At 45.6% G+C, this 19,703-nt stretch overlaps 1 protein-coding gene across 1 annotated transcript in view; it reads left to right on the top strand.

Annotated features, from left to right (window-relative positions):
* Window positions 1-18,910, top strand: part of LOC146189853 (uncharacterized) — a 34,539-nt gene extending 15,629 nt beyond the window's left edge. The window contains exons 6-8 of the mRNA XM_084605356.1: window positions 5,393-5,425; window positions 6,617-8,105; window positions 17,683-18,910. Of these exons, the coding sequence (XP_084461482.1) occupies window positions 5,393-5,425; window positions 6,617-8,105; window positions 17,683-18,910 (2,750 nt within the window). The remainder of the gene's footprint in view (window positions 1-5,392; window positions 5,426-6,616; window positions 8,106-17,682) is intronic.
* The last annotated feature ends 793 nt before the right edge of the window (window positions 18,911-19,703 follow it).

Below are 19,703 nucleotides of genomic sequence, written 5' to 3'. Positions count from 1 at the left end.
TGAGAAATCCGCATGAATTTGATGACATTCGAACGCGTGAAATCACCTGAAACGAGGACCGCAGCAAGCCACGAACCAAGGCCACCAGGACAAATTACACACGCACTCTTGTGCTATTTGGCACTCGTCCCATTGTGGTGCTCCAGAATTCAGAGATATATCTTAGGTTCAACGCCATAAATAGAGTACCGGCAGTTGAATATAACTGTTGTCTGTTTTTACTCCTGCAGAAACGTACTTTCTTCAGAGCTTGTGAACTGAAAAAAGGTTTTATCCGGTGTGATTATGCTTTAAGTGAGAAATTTGCATTGCGTTCGACATTGGTTGCGACTGTGCATGGTTTTCCTAAGCAACTTAGATGTAATTTCGTTGAATTGTTTGACTCTGATTGCGGGTAATGACTCTCTACCTGCATTCTTCCAAATACATGGTTGTGAATGCACGAGCGCTACTTCCAGACACTTTGTGTCAAAGAATTACGAGGTGTAAGGGAGTAGCAAAACAGTGTAAACAGTGTGGCGCATCAGCTTCCGAGAAGAAACTGAAAGACGATGGTGAGTGGCACGAGCTGGCATGTTGCTAACGGGTATTATCTTCAACAAGGTTGACGACTGGGCTTATAGACTTCTTCCACCACACTTCTCTTGACTTCTTGTCTTTCAATTATTTCTGTCATTTCACTGGTTTGGGTACTATGCGCGCATCTCAGCGCAAGTCTTCGTTGTCTTTTTTCCTTCAATAAATCTTCAGTTGTTAGTCCAGCCTCGTCTTGCTCGCTTCTTTCTCTCTGTAGTTTGGCTGGCTTAAGATGGGTGTTATCTTGTCATTAATTTTTATCATTGCCCTACTCTGTCTTTATTTTGCTGACGTACCCCAGTCGAAAACAACTACAGAACTGCGTCAAATATACGACAAAATATCCTGTAGTTCTGTCGTAACCATCAGATTTTTCTGTAGTTCTGTAGTTTTTCTGCAGTATATTTCTGTTGCATGTAGTTCTGTAGCACTTTTCTGTTGTAACTACAGAAAGTTTTGATGTGACTACAGAATGTTCTGTTGTCACAACAGGTTTCCCGCAAAAACCGCACAGATATTCTGTCGTAACATCAGAAAATTTTCTGTAGTTTTTCCGGCTGGGACCTGTTATTTTGACAGCTCTTGACTGTTTATATCAGTGTATCTAGCAGCTGTCTAACAAATACACTTCTTCGGCTCAGTATGACCTGAAACAGCACTGCGGGCAATACTAGTAGTTTCGTTTGTTAAAAATAATATCTGTTAATATCTGGCCTTATCCTGAAGTCTCACGCTTTTCATGAGAGGCACCGTAGACGCTGTCTAAGGAATAATTGCGGCCATTTTAGGCTCAATTATTTGTCTGATACACTATTGGCTAAAGGGGTTAGGGTAGAAGCGTCTCTTGACGGGGGAAAGTCACTTTCTTTTCTGAGTTGTATCCGACTATGCAGCGTCTTAGCGTTTTTTTTTTTTTTTTTGCGTTATACATTGGGTTCTATGACACTTCCAGAGGCCAGCTTCTTCTTTTGCTGCTAACAGCTTGATCTCTTGAGTGTGCTTTGTGCTGATCTTTATGCTTACTTTTTTTTTTCGCACTTCAGATGCACCCGACGGAAAAGTGAAAACCAAAGGAACTGGTAGGTGCATGCGCTTATTATTTTCATGTATTTGTAAGTGCATAAACTATGTAAACACTCGCATACTTGGCGCACACCTACGTGTAATAGTGGCAAATTTTCACAGGGTATGATCATAAATGTAACTACTGAACTCAAGTTTTTAGCAGCCATGTTGCTCTCCCCTTTCCCAGTCTCCTCGAATAGACATCCCCTCAGTAGTATCTTCAAATGGGACAGCGAGGTGTACTACTATGGTACAGGCTTTTTACTAGTAGGCTGAGTGGAAACGCGAGCATGCATATGGAGTATTTTTCTACCCTGCTGCGAGGTGTTCCTTGAGATATTCCTTTGCACGAGGCTAACGATTGCATACTTTGCTGTCTCGATTATGCGCAAACATGATTTACACTGTTTATGTAGCGCTCTGTTCATAAGCTCATGCTCATATGATTCGTTCCTGCCTGACAGCACGTGACAATGAACAGACGGACGGCCACTCTCAGGATCAAGCACTTACCTGATGTTAGGGAAACCATGGTTAACGCACAGACGCTCATGGTAGCCAGCCCTATATTTTTGGATAAATCACATTCTTTCTGGTGGAGGTGCGGGATAAACCGGGACACGAAGGGCAGCACCTCCACCAAATATCACGTGGTCTTGACAAGTCCGGTGGCACCAAAAGAGAAGACAGATGTAAACGCACTGAAATCAACTCTTAATTGTGCTGATTAGCGGCCACAAAAGAACTAAACAACTAGATGGCAGCGATTGCAGCAAATATGCTCTCTGGTCGTCGAACTTAGAATGCCCGTTGCACTCGTCGACACTTAATTTAAAGGCGGCGAAGAAACACCTAGATAAAGCCGTAAACGGTGACTAGCATAGCTTGGAGCATTGCAAAAACACGCGAGTGGCCGGAATGTTCAAAATGCACCTCGGCGCATCTTGTGCAACAAAGAAAACGATAAAGTAAAGTCTCGGGACAATCAGCATGAACAAAGAATACAGGATTTATTCGCGCGCGAAAACCAGAGGGATAAAGCTTGCCGGTAGCTGTTGAAAAAGAACAAATAAAGATTAGAAGATTCGCGGCGATATATACAAGAAAAATACATGTACACGGAAACACAAATATACAGTGTTAAATTTCTTTTTAGCTCTTTTTCTCACACAAGCTAAGTCATAAGCACGAACCGTACCACTCACGAAACCTCACGTCCTCTGGTTCCCGTCGACTTAACCAGCTGCTAGGTTTCTGTAGCCTCAACCAGAATGATCACTTCGAACCAAGAACACTCGGTTTGTTGGATACCACTCCATGCAAAACTCACATACTACTGATGTCTAAAGACAGCATGCATGACCCAACGAGCCGCATTTAAAGCGCGGAAATTGTAAGCCGCTTCGGTAAAGGCGCTTCAGCTGTAAAAAATAAAAAGAAATGTTTTTACTTTCGAACACGTGAACATGTTCAGAGACGCTCAATAAACATGTTGTGACGAGTTAGATTTTAGGTAACGAAAATGCGTACGGCGGTCCGCTTTAATTTTCTGCTTGCAATTTTCACTCTCCTTGAATGGTTGAAGTGACATCACACGTCATTCGCCAGTAAGCGTGGTAGGCGTTGAGGGCTGTAAATATATAGCATCGAAGAAAAGAAAATTTATTATAATTGGCCATATTGCAATTAATTTTATGGTTGGCGATGGCCGATGGAATATACCCATTTTAATGACTCTCTAGTATTCGCCTAACAAAATATCGCTAACTATTCAGTAGCGAATTTACATGCATGAACATCTTCAATTATCAATTCTACATTCCCCGCGACTCATTATAACCTCAGGTCGCATAGTAAGACAAATAGAATAGTTTGATTTTGAAACCCCTGAAACGATTTGGTATCATAGTCATTCTGCTCCACGCGCTTGACATACAAATAATCAATTACTTCAAAAATTGTGGCGCATTCTATTAGCGCGTAAAATAACGCCTGCGTCACCGTATGTAACTTGTGCTTTTTGCCGCGACAGGTGCACAGATTAATGGTTTGCTAAGTTACGTCTTGGGGTGAAGCAAAATGGCCGCAACATGGGGTTTACCGCACGAATCGGATGTTGCTCCCTCGAGGACAGATACTCCATAGAGGGAGAGAAAACGGTTTCGGAACGGGGCAGAAGCAGTACGATGTTCAGCTATTCGGTGGAAGCGGTAAATGAATACATCTACGTGGCACAGGTAGTGAACGCAGATTAGGACAGTGATAGCGAAGTTACCACTACAATCAGAATGGGGTGGAGCGTATTTAGCACATGTTCACAGATCATGACTGTTACCTGTATTCCTCAAGAGAGAAGTATGCAACAGTTGCATCTGAGCGGTAATCATCCATGGGGCAGAAATGGGGAGGCTAAGGAAAGGGTTTATTTATTTATTTTATTTATTTATTCATTGTTACTCTCAGGGTAAAAACATTACAGAGGAGAGTGAGTGGAGTACAAGAATACAAAAAATGCACAGCATAAAAAAGTATACAAGTAAAAAAAGATGTCAGCATAGTTAAGAATTGCGTAATATTGCAAAAGTATTATTTCGAAATCAAATTATGTATTAGAAGAGATCATTAAACAATATATAAACAGTATTTTCGCGGAAATGTTTAAATGCACGGTACACTGAGGTGAACACAGAAAAATTAAAGCAAAAGTTATACAGTACTAATATAATTTGCATAGTCGACATTGCACACTGCAGACTGGAATAACTGAGGACAGCGCAAAGAGCTGTTGAACGAAAAAACGAAAACTGGTTGATTTATAACCCCGGAGACAGGAAGCGTGCACAGTGTGTCGAAGAAATAACTCGAGTCAATTGCGTTCTAGCGAAATCAACAGGAAATGGGCAGGGGAGGAAGGGGGGAGGGGGGGGGGGGGCTAATGTTGGCTGGGCTGGTAAGATTAAGAAAACTGTGGATGTAGCTGGCCCAGGACCGGGTTTATCATCATTGTCATCAGCCGGACTATACCTACTGCGGTGCGAAGGCCCCTCCTACTCCTCAAACTAACCCGGTCCTGTGCTAAGACCCGGTCCTGTGCTAACCGGGTTAAATAAAATTATATATGAGAGGCTTTTCTCTGCAGTGGCTGTAGTCTAGCTGATGGCGACACAACGATGTTGACATTGGTGATCTCCGGCGCTGCAAATGCTAGCTCGAAGCATTTTTGTTTGTTTAGCAGGATGATTGACGATTCAGCATTTATCAGTATTGTCGGCTTTCCACATACTCGGTGAACACCCTTTCAGGGCCGGTTTAAGTAACTTCATTTTGTTGAATATGAACCAACCGTCCAGCCATTGAGCGAACACTCCGCATGAGCTCTTGGGTACGAGCGTGACTTCCGCGATTATTACATCGACTGCCTTTTCTTAATCGCAGTTTTCCAAATCGTTTCAGGGTACTTCCTAAATCGCCTGGTTCTCTGTTATCAGGCTGTCACGTCTCAGTATTCGGGAGCTCTTGCGTATACCCGTTTAGAGAACGAAGCGGGGACGCACCACGTTGCTGGACTAGGTAGGTTATTCGTATGAGGAGTCGCTAGCGGGCTTATAGTTATAATGTTGTGCTCATATGTGCAGTTGGTAGCCATGCAGGCGAGGTCATCGTTCTTTTTTTTTTTTTACCTCGTGCTTTTTTCGTCTCGTTCTTTAAAATATTCAGCTGCTTAATTTGTTGCTTTTTTTTTTTTTTGCAGAGGAGCCCAGCCTCCCTTCAAAACCGGCAGATGGTGAGCGGGTCGCACTTTTTAAATACGCATTCTTTTGCTCATACTGCCTTTTATCGCATAAAATCAAACGATGCGCGATGGTGCGTCTCGTCTTAGTTATCTCGTGGTCCACGTTGGATACCTCGAAGGCAAATCGACAGTGTAATTCGCAGTATCTACCTAGGTTTTTTATTATTTTTTTTTTGAAATACACAACCGTGGGGGCTACAGGCCGTTTCTTAATTTTTATCCATGTTTGATATAATACTTTGAGGGAGAAATATTTGTCGATCCGCTGCCGGCATTTGTGCAAGCACCGAGTCTGGCTATGGTCCGGTACGGCTAATCCAAAGGCTTGTTTGCGCACAGATTTCGCTCAGAGGTGGCTTTTGGCTGTGAGATTTGTTTATACAGCGTTGAGGTCTGGTATTAACACGACTGCGCTAAAGGCCGCACACTGAAGAAAATAAACCGTCGGTGCTGTGAACGAAAGTTCACGATGTTGCTTACATAGCAAGTGGCATGATCAGGCGCTGTTTGGCTGGCGGGTAGTGTGATGTCATGAAACCACGTGACATGTCATATAAATGGCAGGAGCTGTCAGAAAGAGTAGCTCCTTTTTGGTGGGAGGGTGAGTGGGAGTCGAACCCAGATGCCTTGGATCGCGAGTTCGGCAAGCTACCCCAAGATCGTGGCGTTCTAGGATATGTATAGGCATGTTGATAGCTGGATTTGAAATTTATTTTGGACGGTCTTTCACACACTTTGACACCTTAGGAATGTATGTGCATGAGTATGTGTGAAATGATAAATGTATAAATGATAGAATTAGCAGTTCAGCCAGAAACAAATTTTGGTTCGCAAACAAGGATCCGGAATGGCAACTCAGAAGGGAGCCGTTAACTTTGTCGCGTCGTACTCTTCAATCTCATTGAGAAATGACAAGGGTAGTTGAGGTACTTAACATTTCATGAACCGCTCTAATCAGTCCGCATATGTAAGTAATTCGTAGGCCGGTCTTTGATAGTCCGGATAAAAGCTCCAAATTACAGCAGCCATAGGTAAAACAAACTGTCGCTTTAGCAATATATAAACCCAATGAACCACTGAATTCATGATAGCCAGCCTCAGACACAGACGTAACGGCCATTTTGAGAGCCGCATCTAATCAATGCTGCGAAATTCTGCAGGTGTATTCTCGCTCATGTGCAGGTGTTAAAAGCCCCGAGACGCCTAAGGGTGCCACCGATCACCCGCTTAAGCCGGCACTTAAAAGGCGAGACTCACTTATACTAGCGCACAGTAGAGACCAGGGAGGAGCCTCCAAGGGCAGCGAAAAGCAGGCCGACGGCAAAAGTGGACACGAAGCCGGGGTCAAGGACCACAAGGTCAAGTTTGGGTATGAGCAGGTGCGTACGCTGCCACCAGAGAAAAAGCGAAACAAGCACGATTTTAACGAGGTCGTCGAAGACCAGCTGGGCAAGATCACCACTAAGCCTACGTCGCAGAAGGAATCTAAGGAGCTCCTGGAGAACATGATGAAAGAAGCCGAATCAATGAAGTCCGATGATGAGAAGTGGAAGCTGGAGTCGAAGTCAGAAGAGACGGCGGAGGAGGGTCCTACAAAAATGGCCGGAAAAGCAGTAACCGGCAAGAGTGTCGCCGGATGGGTGGCTAGTCCTGAAGAGAGGCAGGAATACAAAAGGTTTCAAGAGATGCTACAGAGTAAAGCTGCTGGAAAGGCCGGAGACGACAGCGCAAAGACTACAGGCTCGGAGCAAAAGGGCGCTGATGGCCCAATGCAAGAGATAGGTAAGAAAACTGAGGCTAAGTCAGAAGACAAAAGCAAGGTGAAGGAACAAGAGAAGAAACCCGAAGGCGGTAAACTAGCGGGAGACAAGAAGGAACAAAAGACAGAAGCCAAGCCGCCTCCTGGAGAGAGAAAAAGTGCAGGACCATCGGGCGGAACCGCAGCTGGCAAGCCAGGTGAAAGGCCAGCGGCCACTGCAGCTACCGGTTCTGGACCAGCCCGACGTCTATCACATGAGGCCGGCCAAATCAAGAAATCGAGCTCCTGGTTCAAACAAATTCGACGCTTTTTCCGCCGCAAGCCTGCTGATGAGGAGAGCTCGGAGGAAGCAAGGATTCCCTACCGCGAGATGGACGAAGAGTTCATCGAGTGCTTGGAAGACCTGGGCGCAGGTGGTGAAGTGGGCGGACCAGACAAGGGACCCGAGGGTGCAACAGCTAGAGCAAGAGCTGCCGCCACTGAAGTACCTCCGAGACAGTACAAACTCAACGCCTGCGCGTTGGCCACATCAGGCTTCGTCATATTCATCGTTCTGCTCGCCATCTTGCTATCTGGAGACCTGTTCGACGACTTGGACAACAGCGTGCCTACGTTCAACATCGACACGGGCAACGTGATAAACGTTTTGGATAGCGTCGGCTTTCTGGGCGCCGGCATGAATTCTTCGATAATGGGCAAGCCAGGTTCTTGGAGGCCGCTTCTGGAAAAGCCAGCCAACGACAGTCTCGTCTTACTGCTGAGGGGGCTGGCGCCTGCTGTGCTTCGGTTCGCAGGCCACGAAACTGATCACTTTTACTTCGTGGATGGAGAGGATGATGATGATTTCGCCCGTGGCGGAAAAAGAAACCGCAGTGAATCCGAGGAAGGAGGTCTTCAGTCCTCGCGAGGCAAGTATGTGCATGGCTGTGCAGGCTGGTTGTTGTGCAGGAGCGAGCAGCATAGAAAGGAGCATTTTCTTGGCACTCAAGAGTGAATTATTTTTAGTTTGTAAACCAAAGGTTGACCAACAAGGACTAGCTGCATCCCTTAGTCCTTGCGAAGAACGTTTAGTTTGTAAAGGTGATTAGGTTTTGACCGGTATCGCTTTGTCTTTAGTCCATAAGAGAATAACGGAAGCCCTTTGAGCCTCACTGCGGGGGCTCAGTGGTTGAGGGGCTTGAATACTAAACTCAAGCACGCGGGATCGAATCTCGGCTTCGGCGGCCATTTTTCGATGGAACAAAAAGCAAGGCGCCCGTGTGCTGTGCGATGTCAGCGCACGACAATGAACTCCACGTGGTAGAAATTTGCGGTGCCCCTCCACTACGTCGTCTTTCATTGCCTGAGCCGCTTTGCACGTTAAACCCCTCAAAGCAATTAAGCCAAGCCATTTGAGGAACTAGTGGGCACTAAAAAATAACCCTTGGTTCCGTTTACACCTTTCTGACTCCATGTGCATTGAACTTACAAATTCTCTCCGAGACCGCGTGCCCAGTAGTAACAAAAGTAATACAATCGCGACTAAAGAACCAAGAAAGATCGTAATAAAAGGGGTGGTCTAATCCGTGCTATGCCTAGACTATTCCACTGCAAGACTGATTGAGCTTTGGCCTTGTTCTGATACCATAAACAAAGCACAGATATTGAGAAAACATAGCTTTAATCACGCATGGGCTCAGTGCTGTCGCTTAGGACAGCGAATAACGGCACATGGTAAATGAAGTAACACACATCCTTCATGCTGGTTACATCGACGTGTCGTGCAAAGATGTAATTAACGCAAGGTGCACTTTTTGGTAGCGGCTTGAAGGGGGTTATTAACAACGTGACCCCAAGTAATTCGCGCACGAATGCTGGCAACCACTGTGATTTCTCAACTTCAACGGTAATTGAAGTAGCCACAGATGATGATGGGAGCTTCCGGGGCCTATGCAGTGCCGGTGCGCATATTCACGTTTTGTCTTGCCTTGTCTTGCCTTGTCTTGTCGAGGGCTTTTGCCCGTTCCTTGCGAAGTAATGGTTAAGTAATGGTGGTGATACTTATTGATCCGTAACCCATCACTGGGATGGTGAAGTGAGAGAACCTTCTTTACGGAGGCATTGGAGCAGTTTAGAGACACCCTGGGGCCGAGGTTAATTCGAAGCCGCCGTCTAGTGCGGTACTCATCCAAGCACGCGTAGAAGTTGACCAATCGGTCCTCTTTAACAGCCTAAACCGTGACATGTACTTTCTGCTTTTTCACATTAAAAAAGCATTAGTGTTTCGGTTTAACCTTGGGCAAGTTTACCAGTGCATTGAAATTACACTAAAACTTTCCTTAATCCAAACTTCTGATTTTTGCGAAGAGAGTGTTCGCAATTCGGTCAGCACATTGTGTGCTAAATATGCTCCCAATAATTCTAATTCCGCGTGATTTGAGCAATATTTTCTATCTCTTCGCAGTTTCAGCTACCGAAATTGCAATTCCTACAGTAATTAGTTGATATACATCTCCCTGCAAGGCAACACGGGCACCAAGAAAAAAAAATGAAACATCTATATCTCAGCTCTGGGAAACCCGGAAAATATCAATTAGGGCTATGCTGCCGGCGACATACGGCGATCAGGAAGCGGTTATGTAAGCAGCAAAGACCAGGCGACCGGTCCTGCACAAGCCAGTTTGGTCACTCCTTGCAATTACATTTCTCAGTTCTTTTTTTTTTTTTTTCTTTTTTGCAACCTGCACTTTATCTCTCGCCGCAGCCGAACCGACCGACATCTCGGGGCTTTGGGCGTGTCTCATAATCTATGCGCAGCACTGCATGCGTGGTATCTAGCGAATTCCGCTCCTGCACATGTCTCGTTCGCGGTATAGCCCCAGCTATGCGGCTGGTACGCACTCTGCTTGCGCAGTGGGTTTTCCGATTAACGTTTTGCGCGCTGGACACTGAAACTTGTTTTACTAAGCGGCTTTATGTTTGTGATTTCTTTTTACTCTTATGTGGCGCTGTACCTGTGACAATTGTGCTCGCCACATTCTCGCCAAATAATTCTAACCCTACCTTGTTCGCGATGCCGCAGTTGTTGCATAACGCGAGAGGCTAGTTGCGTGTCTCTTTGTTGGGACTTATTGCTCACGTGTTCTTGTCTTTTACTATTATTGAAGAAGCGATAGCTTTTTTAAGGCGAAAGCTTTTCTAGGCACATGGAACAAAATCCCCTGCGAGAGAGTTGTGCGCGAGATTTGTGTGCGAGATGTGTCATATTCCGCAAGATTCCGCGAGGTTAGTTCTCTTCTAGCGTTCATGCCATCTGCAATCCCACACTTGAACGCGAGCCAAGGAACGCCACGTGACTGGAGAGATGATGTACCGTCCAAATACACTTGCCGCAGGAAGTGTGGCAAGATACTGCATCTTTCTTTTCTTGTAAATCAATTATAATTATCTGTAGTACTGCAACGAACACGATCAGAGGCAAATGATAGAAGAAGAAATGTAGGCTTTCACCAATCTCCTCTTAAGAGACATCTAAGAGCACCTCTATTTTTTTTTCTTCAGTCGATGCGCAGTGGCCTGCTATAATTTAGCGACAAGCACCCGCTCTCACATCGGCCGAGAATTCTAACCCGAAAAATTTAGAGGCTCGGCAGGCTCACCCATTGCAGTGGACTAATCAATTAAGAATCCATCGTGTTGGAAAAGAGTGATGGGCCGCATGTAAATTAGGTCGGTGATTTCGCTTTCCTTGTCATTTTACAGCGAGGAATAATTACCTGCTAAAATCGGCGCAGCTTTAGTAGGCGTAGTTTTTGCATCACTCTAGCTCGGGCCTGAACCTACATTTACTATAAAAGTAATTGACCTCACCGTGGCTTCGTCTCGTACGAATGTAGTTTGTGCCCGAGGCGATGAGAGGCAAAGTGAAAGCAAAGGCGGCCTAGTAAGGTCGCGTTGGCACTTCGGGTAATGAGTCGGCGCATTCATTAAGTTGATGGCTCTACCAGAGGGCCGCGACTGACAGTAACGAGACCCGCGCTCAGGCTAATTAGCCCCAGTGCCATATTAAGTGCAGTGCAGTTACCGTTTCCAGTTAGCAGACTCACTCATGTCCTAACACTGCACCGCAGTCTTGTCGCCAGTAGCCTTGCTTTTAGTACAGCCTGCAGTTAATAGAGGGCGTGAAGAAAAAAAAAAACATGGCTACAAACCGGCTCTTATAAACACGCTGTGACTCTTATTGATGGGGTAGGTTGGTTATGACAGCTGAGGATTAATGATATTTTGCTCACTTAACGTGCAGTGTGGTCTAGGAGGGACGCCATAGTGGGCGGCTGGGAAATGGTTTCAACCATCTGGAGTTCTTCAACGTGCTCTGACGTCTCAGTGCACGATTTGGGCATTCAAGCACCGAAGCGTGGCTACCCAGGCTGGAATCGAACCTTAGACCTGTGCTCAAACGCCGAAGTCCGTAGTCACTGCGCGACTGCTTGAACTGCGCATGCGCAGTGTGGCCAGCAGCTACGACTCCGCTAGTTATAGTCGTCTAATAGTTATTCCTGGCCATGTGACCATTAAATGGTCCCACCTCGGACCGATATTGGTAGCCTCCCTGTGGTTTCCTAGTGCACATTGGCTTCAACCACGACCTACTGTACATTATACAGTAGGTCGTGGCTTCAACAATCGGTTCCACGTTTGACCTATAGTGTGATCAACGTGACCGAATTGAGACCAGTACTACGCCTAGACGCGTCTTCGCTTTTCCCTATTCATATGTGCACTGTGTCGTCAGTTACGAAGCGATGCTTATCAAGAAATGAAGGTGATAAGTTTAGGATAGACTACCTTGCTACTTAGGAATGATCCTCTCGCTCACAATTCATCTATTTGAAATGAAGACTACCACTCACTGTGTCTTGAAAATTACGAATATCGTATTTTCTTTGCATGCCTAACATTTGCTCTTTGAGCCCTGCGTTATGCAACCACAGCTGTTAATCGATGCGAGCTAGGAACAACCAACTGCCGGTGCGTTCCCTGCGGTAGTGACGTCATGCGGGATGTTCGTTGCCGTGGCGATCTGTGCTCAGAATAGTGCGAAGCGTCAAATTGGTCGTGCTGACTTGAAGTCAGGGACGTACACTCTGTATCATTCGAGATGGGATGCTTTTAATGCAAGATACGTGTGCAGTACGAGATAAGGTCGCTCATAAGGTAGCTTTCAAACTGACCAGATGAGGATCCGGCGGAGGTGGTGCAAGGTGTCCTTTGTGCATGATGGCCAGAGTTCCAACTTCGAGGCACGCTGCAGGCAACTAACTGCGCTTGCTTAGCTTTTCAAAGCACGTAGCACGTACGCCAGATTCCAATGTTCGTTTAGCTCAAGCAGCAGCACCGTGAGCAGCGCTAACTATCACTATCAAACCTTTATGCTGTGTGATCGATGTTCTACGCATGGAAGAGCACTTTGCGCTCGTTCTACTTTTTGGCTATATCTTTATTTTTATTGAAATATGTTGTCATCTGGAATAAATGAGATATAACGTGCTTGATGTGCATATGATTTCAGAATGGTGCTTTCGTATGTATTAATAATAATAATAATAATAATAATAATAATAATAATAATAATAATAATAATAATAATAATAATAATAATAATAATAATAATAATAATAATAATAATAATAATAATAATACTAATAATAATAATAATTGGTTCACAGGAAGGGAAAGGCGCAGTATCTGTGACGCTTGTTTCTGTGGGAGTGCGTGATTTTAACCAGGTATTAAAACACAAGCGCATTGTTTTGTAAAGTAGTCACACGGTAGGAGAACGATCACTGAACAAGGGTAGGGGCGGGGGGGGGGGGGGGGGGAGAGAGAGCCTCAGTTTGCAGGTCGAGCCAACGTTTCGACAAGTGGACTTGTCTTCGTCTGGGCGACAAGTCCACTTGTCGAAACGTTGGCTCAACCTGCGGACTGTGGCGTCTTCCCCTCCTTCTACCCTTGTTCAGTGCTCTTTCATACCGTGCAACCATCTTCTTCCTCTCGTTCTACCTGGATCCTCAAAGTAGTCACACGTGTTACAGGCCGGTACTTTGTGACGTTTTACGTAGCTCTGCAGTTCATGTGCAAACGGCTTAGCTTATTGCTCAAAAGAGTCATCTGTGCTGCTCCCACTAACCACTTGCAACTAGGGGAATGGGAGAAAATTAAATTTAAAAGGTTTTACATGATATTTCAGTATATGTTGCAATATTGCTCCGCGCGCTTTTGTACCGTTAGCCGTTGTGTTGACTAGCCATTCTGTGCAGCAGCGACAGCTGATAACGACTCTCTCTTACATTGCGAAGCTGTCAGTTTTAGACTGTTGGCTAATCCTAGCCCATCACCAGTCCCAGGTTTATCGGTTATGCGAGCTGATTTGAGATATATGTTTTGGCCCTCTCGCCGTTATCAGAAAGGTCAGTACAGCCGATCCTTCTTTATCCTCTGTGGCAGCACTTTCCAAAAAGAAAAAAAAAGCAGTGGTCTCCTTTGGTGGGAATTAAACCGCGGTCAAGAAAAAAATATCGTTTTCTTTCTCGGCACTCGCACACATCCTGTGCCCTCTCGATCGAGGCCGATGTCGAATTTTGCTCACGTAGGCCTGGGGAGCTTATAGTGCCCCTGGTGGAGGTAGCGAAGTGGGAACCGCCTGCCTCTGGCATTAGGTATTCAGCCTGGCAAGTGATTTCAAAACTTCTTCCGAAGGTGGCGGGGAACATGATCCTCTCTCTCGACTCGCCCTCTGTTTTTTCTTCATCCTTTTCCTCCAATACAGGTACTTCTTTCTCTTTCTTTCTTTCTCCTTCTCTTTCTTTTCTTCTTTCCTTCCTCCTCCTTTCTTTCTTTCTTTCTTTCTTTCTTTCTTTCTTTCTTTCTTTCTTTCTTTCTTTCTTTCTTTCTTTCTTTCTTTCATTCGTTCGTTCCTTCCTTCCTTTCCTCCTTTCTTTATTTCCTCCTTTCTCTCTCGGTCTCTCTTTCTTTCTTACTTCATTTCCTTCCTTCCTTCCTTCCTTCCTTCCTTCCTTCCTTCCTTCCTTCCTTCCTTCCTTCCTTCCTTCCTTCCTTCCTTCCTTCCTTCCTTCCTTCCTTCCTTCCTTCCTTCCTTCCTTCCTTCCTTCCTTCCTTCCTTTCTTCCTTCCTTCCTTCCTCCTTTCTTTATTTCTTTCGTTCTTTCCTTTCTTTCCTTCTGTCTTTCCTTCCTTCCTTCTTTCTTAGTCGTTCTCTCCGAGTAGCCGTGCCTATGAAGGCGAAAGCCTTTCTAGGCTCATTAAACGAAATCCCGTGCGCGAGAGTTGTGCGCGGGATCTGTGCGCGAGATCTGTGTGCGATATCTGTCATATTCTGCGAGATTCTGCGAGATGTGATTTTATCTAGCGTTGCTACCATCTGCAGTGCCACACTTAAAGACGCGCCAAGGAACTCCACATGAAAGGAGCGTTGGCTTACCGTCCAAACACACTTGCCGGAGAAAGTGTGACAAATACTGCGTCCTTCCTTTCCTGTAAACCGATTATAATTGTATGTAGCACTGCAATGAAAGCCCATAAGAGGCAAACGATGAGTGGCAAATCATTGGAGAGGAAGGGTAGGCTTTCGCCATTCTCCTCTTAAGAGACATCTAAGAGAGCCTCTAGTTTATCGTGTTTCTATGTATTTTGATTTCACATTGCACATACTTGCAGATGTCTGTTCTCCACTCATATAACAACAAAATCGTCTCTAAGGTTGTCACGGCTTGCGGTAAATTTATCATCATCAGGGCCATAGAGCCCTGATAGCGGGCTCTGACAGCGGGCTGATCGAGCTAGCTGGCCCCACTGAGCCCTGTGACACTTAAATGGGGAAGCCAATATTTTGTTCTGAAGAAATGTGCGAATAATGGACTGAGCATTTCCTAGAGGATTCACTTTGCAGCTGGCATTCCTCATTGTCAAAGGCAGCACAGTCTTGATGTCTCGCCTGGCATTGCCTCAAACCAATTTAACGTTTAAATAGTAATGTCCATCCGTACAAACGTTGATACTTCATTTTGGGGGCAAAAACGCGAAAAAGAAGCTGCCGCTCTAATCTCTTTCTTTCCGGCGTCGTTATTCTTTGTCACGTTTTTTTAGAGACAAAGCGTTGTGAAAATTAACATTTACACAACGTGGTTATCCCATCCTTGCGGTATGGATATAGTAAGCCAATATATGCGCGACCGCATATACGTCTCGCCGTAGCCGAGTGGTCTGAGAGTACACCGCGCAGATGAAGACGTTCTCAGATGATGCCTTTGTTACCATGTGTAATTCTTTTAGAAAAATATAGTAGCTCCTAATAGTTTATCGTACGCTACGTCGTAGCAAAACACGAACCCGTATACCACTGTCCCGAATTCCAGGTAGTGTTACGGATTTAGTTTTTGTTTTTTAGGTAAATAAAACATTACAGTAGAATGTGGTTATATCGCCTACAGTGATTTGTGCATAGTTGGCCCAATTATGCAGTTTATTTTTTCTACATGCATGCTCCGTATTTTTTATTAATGTTGCAATCTGCTTGTCCGCCGCTCAAGAAACCTGAAAGTGGCAATATTCCTTGGCTTCGAGCTAAGGGCAATCGCGGGTCATACGGCTCGCAAGGTCAGCACGACTGTATATGCCTACTGTAGGAGAAAGGCCTCTCCCATCTTTCAGCAATGCTGTTTAGCCGGCTGCGATCACCTAATGCCCACAAAATTGCTCCCCGTCTCTTTTCGGCCGCATCCTACTAGGCTCGCCTTCCCTTGAATGCATTCGCCCTTAGTGAACGCCGGTTGTCTTGCTTTTGTGTTACTTGTCCAGTGCATGCCCATTTGGTATTTTCTTTACTTAGACTAAAATGTAATCAACCACCGTTTGTCCTCTGACCTACACTGCTTTCGTATGGTCTCTTAAGTTACTCCTATCAATTTCCTCTGCAATGCTTGCCCGTTGTCCTCCCATTTACGTTGTACCGTTTTTGTTAGCCGACACTGTTTCGCCCCGCAGGCGAGCTCCGGTAAAACACAACTGTTACACGTTTTTGTCTTGTGGTATACCGGTACTGTCACTCATGGCTTGACAATACCCGCCAAATGCGGTCCCCCCAATTTTTATGTTTCTTGTTATTCATTTCAAGGTTCGATTCTACAGTCGCTATATCTGCCTAAGAAAATGTATTCCTCTACCTATTCCGGCGCATCGCTACGCTTATGAACTGCTACTTTCTCATGAAACAGTTAAATAGTATCTTAACTTTTGCATTATATTTTGTCTAAAAAGCGTTCTGTTTTTCTTGCCTAAGTAAATGAACAAGTTTTTAATTCATTTCCTGCGTTTTTATCCAGGTTAATGACAGATTACTGAGTTCATTTCTATGAACTATCCCCGACTGCTTTTCTCAACACAGAAATCTGAATAACTTCTGTAAACACTTAGTGAATAGTAGCGGAGCAACGGCAGTAGATATTCTCCGGCCTTTTTTACATACGGCTCTTCTGTCCACTAAGATACCTCTTTCCTGCAGCAAGTCCATTGCACAATTTACTGATGCGGGTAATCCATCGCAGCTTGCCGCAAAAAAACAACGATGCCACTTAAGCTTCGACACATTTCGACTTTCAAGAGATATCGATGATCATGAAAATTACATTACATGGATGCTTATCCTCTTCGCCTTGCTCGACGCCAGTGAGGGTGATGCGGTCGGTATTTAACGAGAATCATCAACTATGGCATACATTATTCCGATCTATCGATCAATCAATCAATCAATCAATCAATCAATCAATCAATCAATCAATCAATCGATTTGGTGAGGCTGCCTATCTTTCGCCAAATATCTATATATGCTAACGCATTTATGACAGCTTATTCTAACGAGGGTGACTATCGCGGAAGCTTGACTTGGGGCATGCTTACCTGCGCATTCAGCAATGCCTGTTCAATCTATACTGATGCAAGAGCACTGGCTCACCTTTACAGTTAGATATTTACATGTAAAAGGAAAGTATACCTTACTGTCTGTGATAATTAGTTGTTCAAGAAGTAGTGTGATTCCGACCATCATCTGAAACTGTGTCAACGGGAAATAGCTTCGAGGATGCGCTCGTTTATCACGCTATACGATAGTAAGAAGTTTCGTAATAAATCAAGAAAAACGTTTTGATAAGCGCGCTGTTTGCAAAGGACGAAATTTGAAGTGTGAGTAAACAATAGCGCACTTGAAATTTGAGAATTTAGAAGCAAAAAGGTGCCCTTAAAGATATATCTTAATTATCCCCTTACATTTTTTTTTCACGTCATCTGGCAAGCATCTGGAGCGTGGGATACCGTCACGACTTAACATGATGTCATCATAGACAGACACTGAGACATGACGATGAAATGAAAATGAATTCTCGTCTTCTAGTTCTCACTGGTTAACCTCATTCCTTGCCTTTCTATACTTGAGGCAGCCCACAGGTGGTCATTCAGCGCAGCCGCCTTCACGTCACCAGTCTCAACAGCCGCGAGCGGTTCCCTCTCATGGGCTCCGAGTGGATCTCGCTAAACCAGTTCGTGGAACGGTGCGAGTGGAGGCTTCTGTTCAGCCTCAATGCCCATCGGCTCGAAGACGTTGAGCCTTCATCGCCCGTCTACGGCCGCTGGGACCTTCGGGACGCCGCGCTGCTTATGCGGTTCAGCGAGCGTCACAACTTCACCTCGAGGCTCATGTGGCAGCTCGGAGAGGCGGCTGCGGACAATTGGCCTGGTCCCGGCCCCAGCCCGTACGCGCTGGCGTGTGAATACGAGGCACTGCGGGATCTAGTGGCCTTCTACCCTGCCCCGCTGGTGGGTCCCGGGGTCTCGACGCTGCGCAAGCCCGGGCTTCACTACTTAGAGCGTTTCGTCAAGGGTCGCGGTCGGTTCGTGGATGTGGTGTCCCTTAGGCACGTCCTTCACGAGTCATCTAACGTCACTGTCAAGGACCTCCTGGACCTGGCCGTCATGGAACGCTTCGAATCCGATCTCCAGAGTGTCCGTGCTCTGGTCGAAACAGTGGCACCGCGCATCACAAGAATTTGGCTTACTTCCTTGGCGACTACGGCGGGTTTTGTCGAAAGCGTCTCTGGGACTTTCGCCGCTATGCTGGCCTGGACTGAGGCTTTCGGCATGGCCGCGAAAAGAGGCGTCGCTGCGGTTTTGCACGACTCCTTGCTTGGCACATCTCCCGAATCCCTGATAGTAGCCAAAAATGAAGCTGGAGACGAAGCCAAGCCGACTGTCGATTACTGGGCCATGCTTCTCCTAGCCAAACACGTTGGTCAGAAGGTACTGACTATCGAAGGGCCACGACTGAATGATCCAGCGACCAGAATGTACGTCCACTGCGCCCGCAACTATCCGGGCGGTTTGGCCTTCTATGGAGTTCGGCTTGCGGACACGGCGGCGAGATTGAAAAAGAGCGGTTCTCGTAAACTTTGGGAGAGACAGCTGCGCTGGGTCCTCACTCCGTCTTCGGACATCAGCAGTTCCGATGTATATCTGAATGGCGAAAGCCTTTCATGGACGGGCGGCGACGGGATCAACCCTCCGGACCCAGGCCCCGAGGAACTGGTGTACACTATCATCAGCTTGCCGGCCTGGTCAATGGGACTGTTCGTGTTCCCCGACGTTAAAGCGAAGGCGTGTTACGACAGCTGAAACTCTTAAATTGTACAAGATCCTGTACAATTATTTTGCCTACAAATCAGACAGCCCGAGCAAATTTAAGAATATTGTGTAGATGTTATGACGGCTCTTCATAACCGGTGCCCTAGTAGGAATAAGCACATGGCGAGCTATTGCGTTCGGTTTTTTTTTATGTGATTTTAGCAAAGCTGAACGCTTTATATTTATTCGTTTTCACAAATTCGTAAACTGCAAAGCAGAAATGGTCGATTTCACTACATCAAATTCCTGATGCACTGGCTTTGGCCGCTTGCTATATCTAGACCATTAACTGCAATATAGATGCAGTAATTAATCGGTAGAGCATGCTAATGCATATTACTGCATTTGAATTTGAAATAGCGAAAATAATGATGACGTAGCGTGCAAGTAGAATGAGGCTCATTGTAAATGTACATGCAGCAGCAATAGGAGAGGATTGATTACATGCTGTGTTTATGCTACAAAACCATGTCTCCCAGCTGTCCTGTGTTATTCTGTTGCGAAACGACGGGCGCATGATCGTATTGTCTACTTATCGGTCACAAACTCGCTAAAAGAGAATACAATACAAACTCCTAATTTATACTTGGATGAGACGGTACCGTAAAATATGCAAATCGTTTATTAGGTCGTGCATGACTTGCTAGAGCAGAGAACAGGAAGAGTGGATTGGGGAGGGGAAATGGGGATCATTTGCTGATTTCTGGTGCTTCGTTGCTGATGTTCTGGATGACTTGGCCGAGAACTTCGGGGTTTCCATGGGCATTGCCGACAGAACATGGCA

The sequence above is a fragment of the Amblyomma maculatum genome, chromosome 5 (genome assembly GCF_055883805.1).
Source record: "Amblyomma maculatum isolate TAMU_Amacu chromosome 5, ASM5588380v1, whole genome shotgun sequence".
Classification (NCBI taxonomy): domain Eukaryota; kingdom Metazoa; phylum Arthropoda; class Arachnida; order Ixodida; family Ixodidae; genus Amblyomma; species Amblyomma maculatum.
The sequence above is the reverse complement of the archived record's forward strand: the minus strand, read 5'-3'. Positions and strand labels throughout refer to the sequence as shown.